Raw genomic sequence first — 17,673 nt, forward strand, 5'->3', positions numbered from 1 at the left:
CTGCGAACTAGCGCAAATTGTAGTCTGCAGTCTCTGAAAACCCCTTCCAGGCGAATCCCTTAACTGCCACTGCGTTAAAGGGACACTCAAGTGATTTGTAAACACTGCGAACTAGCGCAAATTGTAGTCTGCAGTCTCTGAGAACCGCTCCCAGGCGTCTCCCTTAACTGCCACTGCGTTAAAGGGACACTCAAGTGATTTGTAAACACTGCGAACTAGCGCAAATTGTAGTCTGCAGTCTCTGAGAACCGCTCCCAGGCGTCTCCCTTAACTGCCACTGCGTTAAAGGGACACTCAAGTGATTTGTAAACACTGCGAACTAGCGCAAATTGTAGTCTGCAGTCTCTGAGAACCGCTCCCAGGCGTCTCCCTTAAAGGCCAACTGCACTCAAAATTTCGACTTCTTGAAAACCCTATTTCCGTATAGTCTGCTTAAAAAGAAAGCAACATGCAAAATACAACAGCTGAAATACGCACGTGGACGCCTCAAGCGGCCAGCAAAAATCGGCGATTTTGAAACCGAAACCGAGGAGAGCGCGGCCATTGCAGTGACGTTGCAGCCGTCCAGCGAGCGGCCGGACGGTCACCAGTTCGGGAGAATGTCTGCGCGCAAGCTCTACGCGCGCACGGGGCAGCAGAGCTCGACCGGTTCTCCCGCTGCGTGGCTGGCCAGAGGAAAAAGCCACCGTCGGCTGGAACGTCACAGGCGCGTCATGGCTGTTTACGCGATCCGCCGGCAGGTGCAGAGTGGTCTGCGGCGGAGCCTTTTTAAACGCTTCTGACTGATTAACGAGGCGTTTCACGGGGCTACCACTTGTGTCCCAGCTTATTTGGGGGTACTTACTACGCATTAAAAATAAATTTGGCCGAGGTGAAATTTGAGTGCAGTTAGCCTTTAACTGCCACTGCGTTAAAGGGACACTCAAGTGATTTGTAATACCCCTGTCACACGGGCACTTTCAATCGCGATTGAGTCGATCTGGATCGAGCTCAATCCGGATCGGGCACCTGCTACACGGCAGTTTCAATCGCGATCGAGCTCGATCCCGCTCGAACTCAATCCTGGTTTCTCAAGCGCGATCGAGGCTTCCAAGCGCGATCGAACGAAAGCGGCGATACTCTCGTCCCCGCTCAGTAATGGCACCGAATGTGACAACTTCAACTAACGCCACAAATTGTGTCAAATAACTTGACCCAAATAAGCGTGAGGTAATATTTACATAGTTACGTATACCTACGACCGCGCGAAGTTACCAGACGCCGGCCGCAAGTACATGGTTAGCGCCATCTGGCGAACGCGAGTGCAACCCGTGCAACTTCTCAATCGCGATTGAAACGTGCCGTGTAGCAGCGGCAGTACGTCGAGCGCGCTTGAAAACTCGATCGCGATTCACTTCAATCGCGATTGAAAGTGCCCGTGTGACAGGGGTATAAACTGCGAACTAGCGCAAATTGTAGTCTGCAGTCTCTGAGCCATGGTTCGACCCCTCTAACGGCGTTTACGTGACTTTATTCAGTATAGAAATCAATTTGAAAATGCTCTCCTTCTCTGAGCATCCTCCTTGCCGATTTCCGAGGACGTTTCGTATGACGTCAAAATGAGATGGCTTGGCTTGACTGCGCTATTGCACGGCTCGCCGACCCTCCGACAGAATCAGGGTGTCGAACCGGAGTTTTTTCGGGTTCGGTTCGGGTTCGGGTTCAAGCCTTTCGGGTTCGGTTCGGGTTCAGTTCCAGAGCACCATTCCGTTCCGGTTCGAACCGGTTCGAACCGGTTCAAACGGGTTCAAACGGGTTCGAAGAAAAAAAGCAGGCGTGTTTTTTTTCTGTTAATTTTTTTTGCACGTTTTAACGTTTCCTTATCAAGTCGGCATAAAAACAAAGTCATAATGAAGGTTTCTTTGTCCAACTATTTTTTCTTCGCCAAACTAATGCGACCCTGCAACACTTTTTTCAACTTTTTTCTAAATCTTGAGTGCTTGCAGAAGTTAGTCAACCAACACATTAGATTATGGGGTCGCAATGTGCCTCAGCCAAAAATTACTGCCATCTCCTCGTCAGATAACATAGAAACTTGCTCAAAATATTTTTCTCTCCTTCCCGGTCTTCGCGTTCTTCGACCGCTGAATGACGTCATTACAGTGGTGTAGCGGCTGTTCGCCGGATTTCCTTAAGTTGCAGAATAGAACGCATTTGATAGCCACTTTAAAAAAAAGCCACAAAAGCGCAGCAGGAACGGAAGGTGTATCCGCAGCGACGAGCAAATCACGCACTGTTGCTCTGTGCTGGCAATAGCTATAGTTTTCGCAGTGCTTACAGATACGAAGAAGAGTGAAAGCGTTTATCGAAAGTGTTGACTTATTTATTTACTGCTTTTTATTTATTTATTTATTTATTTATTTATTTATTTATTTATTTATTTATTTATTTATTGTTGGGTTTAACGCGCCCACGCAACACCGACGACGAGGCGCGCCATAGTGGAGGGCTCCGGAATAATTTTGACCACCTGGGGATCTTTACGTGCGCCGAAATTTCGGACACACGAACGTTTTCGCTTTTCGCTTCCATCAGAAAAGTGGCCGCCGCGGCCGGAACGGTAACACAAATAGAAGGTATTGAAGAATGCTATCGGGCGTCTTTGCATCAAACCAGTTGATCGTCCCTCCCTTTTTTCTTGCAGTTTAGTTTCTTTCCAACCGTCTCCCCTCATATATACACACGTTTTGAAAACCCTTTGATGAATATAAAATATGCATTAGGCAATTAGTTAATAACTTTAGCCCGAGATGTCAATGTTAATATAACAAGAACATAATAGCACAATACGGGCATAAAGAAAAACCTTTTATAGCATTCAGGCGTCGTCACATAACTTTGCGGGTACTTTGTGCGTGACAAAATTTCCTGATTGGTCGAGAAGGAGAGCGCTGCTATATTTCTAAATGCCAAGGACCCCAAAGATATCATGTTTGGTCCGACCGTCGAATCCGCCATAACTGACCCGCTATTTCCTTTAATCCAAATTAGCCAACACACCAGTCCCACTAATTCACATTAGCTCATTCACTCACCTAATTCCCCCCAGTCTACCCGCTAACCCTCACTAATCGACTTCAATCCATCCGCCTCTTAAGTTTAAGGTTGAGCAGGTTCAAGATAACATGAAAATGCTATCAAATATACTTTAAAAGTGGAAATAGTATTCCCCGTTTTTTTATATCTCATGTTCTCTTAGAGCAGTAATTAAAGGACACAACGGCACTGTATACAAGATTGAGTGACGTTAATTTTGAGAACTGCGAGTGTTGTTCTCTCAGTGCTGTTTGTATATATCTGCCCATTCAAACTAGAATAAGTGGAAGATATGACTTTATTGTTGATGGTGTACCTGAAGGCCTTCACAAGCGGACAGGTATGCATGCGAATTAACAACACATTGAAAACTTTACACAATTTTAAACACCATGTAGATAAAAACCATGAAGAATATTCCATGATATGTTGCCTCGCAATATGCGTTATAACTTAAGTTATGCTAAATGTAAAAGATAATTGGGAGAGATGGGCAGTACCTAACGCAAACTGATAGTATATACGGACAACTTTGCATTAAATTGAGGGCAATAATTAGAAGAGAACATGATGGGCCTTGGGAACTGCAGACTACGCAAAATATTTCGTGTTTCTGTCTGGCGAGTGGCAAAATATCTTCAGACGCAAGGTAGGGTACCGAAATGGAAAGCTATAAATCACATTGTTGAGGCCCCGGAACCGGTTCGGAACGGTTCCTTCGATTCGTTCCGGTTCGGGTTCAGTTCCAAAATGGCGGAAAAAATACGGTTCCGGTTCAGTTCCGGTTCCGGGCAAAAATTCGGGTTCGGTTCCGGTTTTCGGTTCGGTTCCGGTTCCGGTTCGACACCCTGGACAGAATCAGTCGGCCGGCGTTGTGCCCAAGGACGCGATTTCCGGCCGCGGCAGCCGCTTTTCTGATGAAGGCGAAAAGCGAAAACGGACGTGTCGGCGCACGTTAGATTCCTAGGTGGTCAAAATTAATCCGGAGCCCTCCACTACGGCGCGCCTCATCGTCTATGTAGCGTAGGCGCGTTAAAACTCACTCACTCACTCACTCACTCACTCACTCACTCACTCACTCACTCACTCACTCACTCACTCACTCGCTCACTCACTCACTCACTCACTCACTCACTCACTCACTCACTCACTCACTCGCTTGCTCGCTCACTCGCTCACACACTCACTCACTCACTCACTCACTTACTCACTCACTCGCTTGCTCGCTCGCTCACTCACTCACTCACTCACTCGCTCCCTCGCTCGCTCGCTCACTCACTCACTCACTCACTCACTCACTCACTCACTCACTCACTCGCTCGCTCACTCGCTCGCTCGCTCACTCACTCACTCGCTCGCTCACTCACTCGCTCGCTCGCTCCCTCACTCGCTCGCTCGCTCACTCACTCACTCGCTCACTCACTCACTCGCTCACTCGCTCACTCACTCACTCACTCACTCGCTCGCTTGCTCGCTCGTTCACTCACTATCTCACTCACTCACTCACTCGCTTGCTCGCTCACTCACTCGCTCACTCACTCACTCACTCACTCACTCACTCACTCACTCACTCACTCACTCACTCACTCACTCACTCACTCTCTCGCTCGCATGCTAGCTCGCTCGCTCACTCACTCACTCACTCACTCACTCACTCGCTCACTCACTCGCTCGCTCACTCACTCACTCACTCACTCACTCACTCACTCACTCACTCGCTTGCTCGCTCGCTCACTCACTCACTCACTGACTCACTCGCTCGCTCACTCGCTCGCTCGCTCACTCACTCACTCGCTCACTCGCTCACTCACTCACTCACTCACTATCTCACTCACTCACTCACTCGCTTGCTCGCTCACTCACTCGCTCACTCACTCACTCACTCACTCACTCACTCACTCACTCACTCACTCACTCACTCACTCACTCACTCTCTCGCTCGCATGCTAGCTCGCTCGCTCACTCACTCACTCACTCACTCACTCACTCGCTCACTCACTCGCTCGCTCACTCACTCACTCACTCACTCACTCACTCACTCACTCACTCACTCGCTTGCTCGCTCGCTCACTCACTCACTCACTGACTCACTCGCTCGCTCACTCGCTCGCTCGCTCACTCACTCACTCACTCACTCACTCACTCACTCACTCACTCACTCGCTCGCTCGCTCGCTCACTCACTCACTCACTCACTCACTCACTCACTCACTCGCTCGCTCACTCGCTCGCTCGCTCACTCACTCACTCACTCACTCACTCACTCACTCGCTCGCTCGCTCGCTCGCTCGCTCACTCACTCACTCACTCACTCACTCACTCACTCACTCACTCACTCGCTTGCTCGCTCGTTCACTCACTATCTCACTCACTCACTCGCTTGCTCACTCACTCACTCACTACCAATCAATCAATCAATCAATCAATCAATCAATCAATCAATCAATCAATCAATCAATCAATCAATCAATCAATCAATCAAATCGGAATCACTCGTCCCAGCGTTTAGTTGGCCGGCCGCCGGCGGGTCGTCGCAATCCGTTCACTCCGTTAAAACTAAGCCACGACAGGTTTGTGCCTAGGAAGTATGTGCCTCCATAGTTTGTTAGTTCCTAGACTGTATGAAGCTCTAAGTCCAAGTCGGTCCACACAAGCGCACATGCGACGCTTCGCTGACTGTTACGCTAGAAGAAAAATCTAAGGCCAACTGAAGGCGGGAGAAGACTCGCCAAAGTTAATATAGGCATTAAGAAATTCCAATCAACCGGAAATTTTATCGTACAGCGTAAAACCAAGTTTCGGGAAGCACGTTTTGTTCTGGGTGATAGCACACCGGTCAGTAGCGCGGCCACACATCTGCTAACGCTTTTCCGCCTATGGAATCTAGCCGCTAGAAATGAGATATTTGTAGGATTTAGGGGACGCTTACAGCACGAGCGCTATACAAGAAATAGTCATCTAAACCGCTTGGAATGCTGAAGCTAAATAAAAATGCAAAGTGGCTATACATTATATTTCCGCCCCTGGCACCGCTGGCTTATGAGGCCCGGTGGTCTGGAGGGGCACTGTCGTCGCGTATTCGGATGCCCTTTGGCGCATATTTTTTTAACGTGATTTATTTGTTTTTGGGCGATGCTTTCTATGCTGAATTGCTCCACGAGCGAGTTCGGAGAACCCGTGCAGACGGACACTAACGCGCTGGCGAGTTCTCGCTGGCGTGGTGTTGCCACAAGCACCGACTGCTTGCGGGCAGAGTGCCGAATCAGCCGACCCTTGGCCTGGTGCGAACCCGCCTCTTGCGATGCCGGCACGAACCAGGCAAGCTCCAAAGGTGGGGGGAAAGCGCTTCGCATTTGAGCGTCTCCGGTGACGCGGAGGGCGTTCACCCACTGCGTCCGCCTCAAGCCGTCTTGGTAGGTTTATCTGGCGCATTTGACAGCCGACAACATGGCAGAAGCGCGGTACGGCCGATTATTGAGATGTCGAGAATGTTCAGCCAATGATAACGTCGAATGCCAAGCATGTTGTTTCGCAGAACAGAACCCAAAACCTTGTATTCATGACGTCACTGCTGTTATTTGGTGCGGCCGCCGCAAACCGCGCAGGGCAGTTTTTCTCCTTTTGGGCTTTGCAAAATAAATACCGCCTTATCGCCCGGATAAACGATGAAAAGTGTATTTGAAGGTCTCCGTGGTGGTGGCCGAGCAGGTCGCCATCGCCTTGGCCATGAAGGACCCATTGCGTTCGAATATCTTTACGGACTCGCGGGCTGCAGTTCGAGCATTTGCCTCGGGATCGATCTCGCGGGAGGCTGCGGCAATCCTTGGCCGTGAGGGGGCCGCTGGACATCACACAATCAAATCGTTCCTGGCCCATATGGGGACCAACGTCCATCCCGACGTTCCCAGCGCCAACGAGTTGGCCCATGGCCGTGCGCGAGGATTATCTGACCGCGGAGGTCCCGGCGGATTCGCGGGGGAAAGGGGGGACGCCAGGAGGTTCAGGATCCCCTTCTTCTAACATTTAACGAGGTCGTAACTCACTATCTTTTCTCTCGGAGGATCTACCCACCCCCTCATCCGACGCTTACTCGGTCTGAGTCGTCGGCCTTGAGACGGCTCCAGATGGGGTCCTTCCCTTCGCGGGGCAGGTTTAGTCATTTTGCGCCCAACATTGATCCGCACTGTCCGGACTGCGGAGAGGCGTATTACTCATTAGATAACATGCTCTGGCAATGCCCTGCAATACGCGACGCTGTGTTTAAGTACAAAGAGGATTGGTAGGAAGCCCTCAAAACCGGCGACCTCTCTGTCCAACTCCTGGCCGTCCAGAGGGCCTGCGAAAGGGCGGAGGGCCATGGCCTTCCTGTCTCTACGTGGGAGCGTCCCGCAACTACAACCCCAACGTAGTCTCTAAGAACCAAAAATGAAAGCTCTTTGTTTGTCTGTCTGTCTGAGCCAGTCTACGCAGTGCAAGCAAAAATAGGAGCTTGACTTCAGTGTCCTTTTAAAGCTGTTATTAGGTTCGCTTGCCAAAATGAAGACTCGCAAAGACATTGCGGCGAGGGGAAACGATGAGAAGACGAGTTCTCCTTTGTGACGTTTTTCGCGCAAACTTACTTTCGGAAGCGATGCACTATCATGGGGCCATGGTTCGGACGTGTGGCGTGCCACGACTAATTGTGTCACACACACTCATTTTCTGAATGTATCGGCGGAAGGACTGACCTCTTGTCGGTGTCGATGAGGATCTGACCCACTTGCTGCAGGTAAGGCACCGAGTAGACCACGAGTGGCTCGTCCGGCGTGACGTCCACAGGTAGGAACATCGACAGGTACTCTGTCCAGTTGAACTGCCACCCAGGGGAGGAGGACATAAGAAGAAAAAGCTGCAGGTGACATCTACGTTTGCCTTATGATGTATGACGCGATAGCGTTATTTAGGCGTGGAGGGACCGTTCTGCGCTGAAGTTCGTGCATTTACCGTGTGTACTTTCCAAGAACTGCCGTTCAGTGACGAGAGCGGAAGAACGATAGCCGCAACGATTTTTAATACTGAGGCACGGGGAAAGCGAGACCATGTACGCTTTTGTGGCTTGAGATGCGGGCGTTAAAGGCTGCGGCTGCGGTGCGTTGGTGAGATTTTGACAAACAGGGTGACAGTGTCAGTGTTGCACAGTGTTTATTCTCCAGCGTTGCGGCCTCACTGAACGTATTGGTTTTTATAACACACACGCAGAAAGAGAGGGATAAAGAGATATGCCTTTATTGAGTAAGATTTTTTAAAGGGTCACTGAAGTAATTTGTAAACATTGCGGAATTACTAGCGCAAATTGTAGTCCGGAGTCCCTAGGTCATGTTTCGACCCCTCTGAGCGCGTTTACGCGAATTCTATTTAGTCGAAGAACCAATTCGAAAATGCTGTCCTCCTCTCTTTACGCTCGCCCATTTTCTGTGGCGTTTTCATGGGACCTCAGGAGGAAATGACTTGGCTTGACTGCGCTACTGCACGGCTCGCCGACCTTCCGACAGAGTCAGTCGGCCCAGCGTTTAATCCGCCGGCCGCCGACGGGTCGCCGCAATTCGCTCGCTCAATTGAAATTAAGTCACAACACGTTCGTGAATGGAAGAATGTGCCTTTCTTTACTTTGTTAGTGTGTACACTGTATCAAGCTCCGAGTCCGGGTCGCTCTACACAAGCGCTGCACAAGTGCACATGCGACGCTTCACTGAGTGGTATACGCTAGTAGGAAAACCTAAGGCCACTAAGCAAAGTCAATTCAGGTACTAAGGAAATAAAGGCAACTGAAACTTTACCGTACAGCGTAAAACTGGGGAGAAGGAAACACTTTTTTGTGCTGGGTGAACAAGCACAGCATTCAGCAGCACCACCACACATCTGCGACCGCTTTTCCGTCTATGAGATGCAATTGTAGACGTGAGATACTGTGGAAATTTAGGGGACGCTTACTGCACGAGCGCTATACAACAAATAGTCACCTACGCTGCTTAAAATGCTAAAACTAAATAAAAGTGTAAATTGGTTATACATTATATACGTTATATTTCCAACTCGAACACCACTGGCCCGTGGCCGAGTGGTCTGGAGCGCTAGGTGTGTCATTTTGCAAGTCGCGAGTTGGAATCCCCCAGTGTGTTCTTTTTTTGTAAATTGATTTTTTTGTTTTCGGCCGATGTTTTCTATACCGAGTTCACCATTTTCGGGCCGTAACGTTCACTGCTCTATGCGAGCGAGTTCGCAGAACGCACACAGTCTGACACTGACGCCCTAGCGAGTTCTCGTTGGCGTGCTCTTGCCATAAACACCCACTGCTTGCGGGCAGTGGGCACAGGCCTGAATCAGCACACCCTTGGCCTGGTGCGAACACACCTTTCACGATACAGGCGGGAGTGAGGCAAGCTCCAAATATGGGGTAAAAGCGCATGGCATTTGAGCGCCTGCGGTGACGCGGAGGGCGTTCATCCACTGCGTAAGCCTCGGCTAGTGCTTGCTACGATTCCAAGCCGTCCTGAGAGGCTTATCGTAGGCATTTTACAGCCGACAACATGGCATAAGCGCGGGAAGACGATTACTGAGATATCGAGAATGCCCATTCAACGATAACGTCGGATGTCAAGCATGTTGTTTTGCAGAACCGAAGCCGAAACTTGTTTGAATGCCAATCTTGGGCATCGTCCAATCACGGTGCACCTCCTCCTGACGTCACAGCCTTTAGTTGGTGCGGCCACCGCAGACCGCGCATGGTAGGTTTTGTTTTTGGGGGCTTTATAAAATAATTAACGACTTACCAACAGGATAAACGGTTAAAAGTGCGTTAATTTGAGCCAGTCGGCGCAGTTAAAGCAAAAACAGGAGCTTGACAAATTCACTTCAGTGTCCCTTTAAAGGGACAGACAACCGATTTCTGTCGCGTATATGTTCTCTAGCTCACATGAAAGCCAGCGTTTTATATAGCCCAGTAACCACAAGCAATTTCTAAACAAACTGGAGGAAATAATTTTAATTTGGCAGCAAACTTCCTGATATCGGAAGGGTGGCAGTTCGTAGTGTCGAAACTTGACACTACAATATGTGTCCCTGTCACGTGGCCTGCAAACCTAGCAGCTACTGTAACTGCTGAAACGTTTATTTACGTATTCATAACCTTTTAACACAAGTATTTGTACAAGGTTAAATGGTATATGTATTTATAACCATTACTTTGAAAATTCTAAAGACACGCCGCCCGCCGCCGCTGGGTAGTGTGGCTAACTGAGCCACCGTGCCCAGAATGAACGGCAGCGTTCAGTAAACAGACCCAGCAAAGGAGCTTTGACGATTCTGTCTGAGTCAGGGGCGTTTGTTCTGCCAAAATATTTGATTTCAGTTTCCAAATACGCCAACGGCAGCTTAAAAAAAAAAACATCGCCCCCGGGGAGAATCGAACTTACCGCGCCTCCATAACGTGAAGCCAGATTCTACCTATCGTCTATCCCAACAGATGGCGCATTCGTGCAAAATAGACCGTTACATGGGCGTTCACGTGCAGCTGATGGTGGAACGGCGGGCTTCGCGTGGGCCCTGTGAAAACTGCTTTCGCCATCGCAAACCCGGCAAGTACACCTGAAATTTGTGTGCGAGACGATAAATCTCACACTATGGACTCCGTGCATATTCGTTTTGTGTTTGTGCGTAAAGTTTCGACGACGCTACAAACCCACAGAGTGAGTGAGTGCGGCGGACCGAACTAAGCCTAACCCTGTAGTCCCCCGACGGGCGTGGCGGTTTTCGCGCCACGTTGGCGGGGATGCAGGGCCTGCCTATGGAGCCTACATCAAGCGGTGCACTGCCGCAGCAACACCAGTGTGTAATCGGAGCCCCCTCAAGCGCCGGAACTAATACAGGCAACACTCGCGGAGAATCCAGCATGAATTTTCAAGACACGGATCATTCAAGCACTGATCAAGAAAGGCAAGAAGGCGGAACAGGAGCGAAGACGGCCCCAGGTTCCCTCGAGGCGTCGAACCACGACGACACAGCCTGGGACCAAGCCGTAAGCCGCAGGACGAAGAAGCGGCTACGACAGGAGGCCAAACTTGCTGAACGACAAGCACAGCAACCACCACCTACAGCAAAGGCGAGTACCGCTACTCGACCATCGACGACAGGGAGACGAAGTAGATCGCGGAGACGGTTGCCTCCGCTGGCTGCCGAAAGAGGATGTACAAATAATCGTGCGGTCCAAGAAAGGACTCCCACTTAAGAACTACACTACAGTGGAAGTCACCAGGGCTATCGCACAGGCATGCGGCGACCGGGTAGAATACCTCCACGACCTAATTATACGTCCCCGCTTAGGATCCAACATTCTCGTCCTCAGTACGTCTAACATGGAGGCAGCTGACCTGCTCCGCAAAATCACGCACATACCACTAGGAGGAGCGGACCACGAGGTTGTGGCGTATGTGGCTTTCTCCGACCAGGATGTGAGAGGAGTGGTGCATGAGGCTTCCCCCCCAAAACAACATCCGAAGAGCTAATGCAAGGACTACGAGTTCGCACGCAAAACACCAAGATCATCCAGCTCGCATGCTCGGGACATCCAAGACCGCCCTCGTTACTTTCGAGGGAGACACAGTCCCCCGTGCTGTCTACTTTTACGGAGGAGAAATGCCATGCTTTTTGTACAAACCAACTCGTCAGGTATGTTATATCTGCATGTCGACGGGACATCGCTCTGACGTCTGCTTGACGCCAAACGCTAAAAAATGCTCAATCTGTGGAACCGAAAACCCGACTGAAGATCACTCCTGCCAACCCAAATGTGCGCTTTGTGGAGAAGGCCACATGACAGGGGCACGGGAGTGTAAATTAAAACTACGAAAGGCCAGAATTCCACCGGGAAACCAAAATAGAAAATCAGGGAACAAGAAGAACGAAGAAAACATGAAGCAGCCCCGCCCAAGATGGTTCAGCACCGAATGGCCCTTGCTCGAAGACGCACTGGGGACCAGGGGAACCAGGGACCGCAGCATCTCAAGACAACCAGTCACCGACGTCGAAAAGGAACCCAAGAAGGCCAGGACCAAAAAAACAAGGACCAACAAACACGCAGCGTGGAACCACCCCCGTACGAGGAGCACAGCCCAGAATCGACCCAACAGGCGAACTCTAAGAAGGCATCTCAACTGCAAGGAGAGACAGCGGGACCAAGCACCCCGGGCAGCCACCTAGTCAGGAGGAGAGGACCAGGGCAGGAGGAGCGGACCCAAGAAACGTCAGCCGAGGTGAGCTGGTCTAAGGTTGCTGCCTCCATCAGAAACACAAACAACAAAACAGAAACACGCCAAACTAAACAGGACCTCATAATAGAGGAACTACGAGCACAAATAGCGAAACAGAACGCTGAAATAGCACAACTTAAAAAACAACTAAGAGAAAACGAGATCAGAGGAAGCGCAAATTTGCAAGGTCGAATACAAGGAACGAATTCAAATCCATTCACTCCACAAACTTCACCAGCTCCTATCCCAGCACCAGCAGTACCGCTAACGTTGCTGCAAGACTCAAGTGGAATAGGCCTCTTCCTCGCTAAAATGCAGGAAGCCTTCAACAACAGATTAGATCAGATACAAAGTCAATTAAGCACGTCCCTTCGCAAGAGCGGGGAAGGCAAAAGAAAATTAAAAATGCCACGCAACCCCAAAACAGAAAAGCAGCAAGTGATGGAAGCGGATATGGAACGCTCCGAGACAGAAGAGAAGGAGAGCGAAGATGAAGATCCATAGAAATCAAAAGGAAAATGAAAACTTGGAAATCTGGCAGTGGAACTGTCGTAGCATAAGGAAGAAAAAACCCAGCTTTGAGCAATACATCGAAGCGTCCGTAATTAGGCCAGACATCATATGCTTACAAGAAGCAGGAAGCAAAACCAATATAAAGGGCTACACAGCGATAATAGCAACGCCTGACCTTAGAGTAGCGACCTACGTTAAAAAGGACATCACGACAATTCACCACACCCTACTTACAGTACATCCATCAGCAACGCTTATAGAAGTTGTACCAAACAAAAGGGGGAAAAAGAGCGTCTTTGTCTTAAATGTGTACAGCTCTCCATCAAAAAAGGATGAATGCTTCGAGGATCTACTCTGGGAATCTAGCAAAATTGTTAGAAACAACAAAATAATCATCACAGGAGATTTCAATGCTCCGCACAAGGGATGGGGTTACCAGCGAAACATTAAGAAAGGAGAGGGACTTCTCAGGGCAATTGAACAGATGGGACTGATCTACATAAATGACCCAACGAATCCTACCAGGTCCGGGAATGAACTCTAGAGACACATGCCCGGACTTGACCTTCACAAAAGAAACCGAGAATGACATCACCTGGACTAACACACAAGAAACACTCGGAAGTGATCACAACATCATAAGTATTGCGGTCCTCGCAACTAAATTTAGGAAACCACTAGGTGTGGCAAAACTAACCGACTGGAAAAAATACTGAGACTCCATGCAACTCGAGGAAAACAAAACAAAAATTCCGAATATTAGCATCTGGTGTGACAACCTTAAAAATAAGCACAAGAACTCCACAAAGATTATACAGAGAACTGAACTGACCCCAAACATAGACAACCATTTAGCTCACCTGTGGGATGCAAGGAGAAGCCTCAAGAAAAGATGGAAGAATCAAAAGAAAAACATGAAACTCAAACAAAGAATCAAAGATATCACGAGGCAAGCAAAGGAATATGCAGACCAACTAGCCAGACAAAACTGGAATGATTTCTGCGAGTCGCTTAAGGGAACCAGGAGCACATCTAGACATGGGCTATACTCAAAAGCATGCTAGACCCCGCCTCCTCAAGACGAGAAAACAACCACAACTTGAGAAGAGTGGCGCACGCCTTCCCAGGGAGTGACGAAGACCTTATCGAGGCCCTTTAATAAGCACGGTGCAGCACAGAAGAGGGAGACCCAACCAAACACATACGAGGGAAGTAAGAACGAGTATATGGACAGGGAAATATCAAGAGAGGAAGTCCTCAATGCAATGATGTCGGCAAAAAAAACTGTGCCCCAGGAAAAGATGGAGTCACAAACGCCATGCTAAGAAACATGGGGGATCAGCAGGTGGATGAAATCACAGAATACATAAATGAAAAACTTTGGATACCGGTCGCTGTACCAGCAGAATGGCGACATTCGGATATTGTATCTATTCCCAAACCAGGCAAGCCGCCTACAATTGAAAATCTTAGACCTATTTCTCTTACGTCATGCGTAGGGAAACTCTATGAGAGAATTATCACCAATCGGCTAACCAACTACATAGAAGATAACGGCATCTTCCCAAATAGCATGATAGGCTTTCGTGCAGGACTGTCCACACAGGACGCCTTCGTACTCATAAAGGAAGAAGTAATAAAGAAGGTTGCTCAGGGAGAACACTTTATCCTAACCCTGGACTTGAAGGGAGCATTTGATAACGTCTCCCACAAAGCCATTTTAGAAACTCTCAGCGCAATGAGCTGCGGTGAAAGAACCTTCAAGTTCGTAACAGCGTTCCTATCCAACAGAACAGCAACGGTAGGAATTGGCCAACTGAGATCAAAACCCTTTCAGATGTCAAATGCAGGCACGCCTCAGGGATCCATCATATCCCCTCTCCTCTTCAACATATCGATGATAAAGATCGCGAACAAGCTGAGAGAACTCCCGAACATTGGACACGTCATCTATGCAGATGATATAACGATATGGGCGACGCAAGGGTCAACTACAGAAAAAGAAAGGCATCTTCAGAACGCCGTAAACTGGGTAGTAAAGCTGGCAGGCGAAAATGGACTCCAGTGCGCCCCGGAAAAATCAGAGATAGTAAGAATCCACGCACACCGAAGCAGCAACAAGGAAGAGAAGATAGCTGTGAAGATTGGCCAATCCGTAATCCCAGAAAGAGACCACATTCGCGTCCTGGGAATGACAATACAAAGAAACGGGAGAGCCGATCTTACTATTGAAAAAATCAGTAAATATTCAACCCAGCTAGCCCGACTTGTGAAGAGAATCACTAAAGGAAGAGCCGGATTGAGGGAACAAGAAACATTAAGAATCATGCAAGCCCTTGTCACGAGTAGGCTGGCGTACAGCTTACCGTATCACAACCTAAACAAACAAGAGGAAGAACGAATAAACATTATCATCAGGACGGCATATAAAGCAGCACTGGGCCTACCATTGTACACGTCCACGGAAAAAATCTTTCAATTAGGAGTGTACAACACCTTCGAAGAGATCAAGGAAGCATTACTAATCGCCCAGAAGGAAAGGCTTGCCACCACTAACACTGGGAGATCCATCCTTTGGAAGATAGATAGCCCCCCAGAAAGAACACGACTGGACGCCATGACGGACTTGAAACCTGAACAGCGCAGTCACATCAAAACCCTTCCTCTACCGAAAAACATGGACCCCACTGTACACAAAGACAGAAGGCAAGCGAGAGTCAAATACCACAGGAAAAAATTCAAGGATCATGAAAACACGGTCTATACGGATGCTGGAAGATGTGACAAAACCAACGCCACACTAGTGGTCACAGATTTCAAGGGAGCTCTGCAAGATTGCACGACAATTAGACAGTCAAACACAGAAGAAGCAGAGACTGGTGCCATCCTCATGGCAATTCGACTCGGCGAAAAGACGAGCAGAAGTCTGAACATAATAACAGACACCAAGAAAGCAGTATTGAATCTTGCTGCAGGAAGAATGCCAAAACGCCTCAAAAACCTTCTTCCACCTGAACTGAAGAAAAATACAATATCACATGGTGTCCCGGACACGAAGGACTGGAGGGTAATGAAGCAGCGGACAAGGCAGTGTGTGAACTCACACACCGCACACCTGACGATCACGCTTATCACACCCCCCTCCCCGAAAAATATGGAGAAAGACTCTCGCTTATTAGGCAAAAGAGAAGTACCTTTCCTACTCCACACAAGGAATTAAATGCTATAGAAGCTCAAATCCCGAGGCAAATACAAACAAACACGTACCCACATAAGTCACGGCTGGCAAAAATGTTCCCCAATTCCTTCCAAGAAACGTGCACAAAATGCGGAGAGATAGCCACGCTATTTCACGCAACCTGGGCGTGCCCGCGCATCTGGCCCCAGGAAAACAATAGTACACAGCTTAATCCTATCGAGACATGGGAGGCAGCCCTTACCAGCTCATCTCTCGAAGATCAGCTACGTCTGATCCGGAGAGCCAAGGTGGGAGCCGTTGCATCTGGAGCACTGGACGTTGGGCCCCACCCATGAACTCCCTTTCAACTTTTCACCCCTGTCCCCTTCCCCTTTCTTCTCACAATAAAAGTTCTACAACAACAACAACAACAGACCGTTGCATTAAAAAAACACATAAAGGAACAGGAAAGCCTGCGATTCAAACTTTTTTAGCTGGGAGCAAGTTTTTAAATATTGTTTTTTATTTCGCATACAGACAAAAGTATGTTGCCGAGCTGCTCTATGTCATGGTTGCCAGCATTAGTTTTGGGAGGGACACATACGACTCGTAGATCAAGAAATTCGATTTAAGAAGTTCTAGGGCGTTATCAGCAAAACCGTTTCTCGTCAAGGTGCTTTAAGGGATGCCCTTTCATTTGGGATAGAGAATATATACTCGACAAAAATCGGTTGTCTCTCCCTTTAATAGAAGTTTGGGAAAAGAGGGTAAAGCATCAGCTGACGCTGATCTTGAGGTGACAAGCTGGCCAGGGATGCAAGTGTAATACACAATGTTTGAGTTGTTCATCCATGAGCATATCCTTCAATATGGCCAGGTTGCGAAAGGAGAGTGGGCGTTTCCTCGTATTTAGCACAGTTTAAGGTTAATTTCGCACGTTTCCTAGTTAACATCTTCGCCCATCTGTACTTGTTAGTTCATATCCTGTGCAGAGTTCAAATGCAGAGTCGCCGTGCTCAAATCGCGAAATAATGCGCGCACAGTGAAGTTTCTAAGCGCTTAAATATAGCAATCAAGCTTTGTTAGCACACGACAATTTTTTTTTCTAAGCTAGCACATAAGGCCGTAGACGTGCGCATTGTTTTGCATTTCGGCATTATGCATTACAGAATTGTGTTTGGCAGAATATGTGACATGAATTCTTCTGTCGCCCATAATTTTCATTTTCTTGTATTTGTACATATCTCTTCATGCAGTGTGTTTCCAGTTTTGTTGCTATAAATTTCTATTATTCCTCGATTAATGGCTTAGCTGCGGTAACCATGCATGTCTACGACTGGAACCCCACGCAGAATTCAATTACTGAGAGGGGAGGTGACCAGGATCACTTTAGTGGGGCCATTCACTTGTGGCGCTGCATCGGTGTACGATGAAAATGTAACGGAAAATCACCTCCAACGTAAACAAGACTCCCACAACAAATTTTTTCGCTCCAGATTTCGCACACACACGGTGTCTGCTACGGTGGCTTCAGCCAAATACGTGATTGTCGCTGAAGGCGCAAACTGAGAACATGCGTTCCGAGCCACCATTGCAATCGATAAATGCTAACGTTTCTTCGATG

At 48.5% G+C, this 17,673-nt stretch overlaps 1 protein-coding gene across 1 annotated transcript in view; it reads right to left on the reverse strand.

The window, feature by feature from the left end:
• Positions 1 to 17,673, reverse strand: part of LOC144144302 (neprilysin-1-like) — a 205,113-nt gene that overhangs the window by 55,277 nt on the left and 132,163 nt on the right. The window contains exon 10 of the mRNA XM_077675682.1: positions 7,802 to 7,926. Within this exon, the coding sequence (XP_077531808.1) occupies positions 7,802 to 7,926 (125 nt within the window). The remainder of the gene's footprint in view (positions 1 to 7,801; positions 7,927 to 17,673) is intronic.

The sequence above is a fragment of the Haemaphysalis longicornis genome, unplaced genomic scaffold, assembly GCF_048455015.1.
Source record: "Haemaphysalis longicornis isolate Haplotype H1 unplaced genomic scaffold, Haemaphysalis longicornis Haplotype H1 scaffold_7, whole genome shotgun sequence".
NCBI classification, from domain to species: domain Eukaryota; kingdom Metazoa; phylum Arthropoda; class Arachnida; order Ixodida; family Ixodidae; genus Haemaphysalis; species Haemaphysalis longicornis.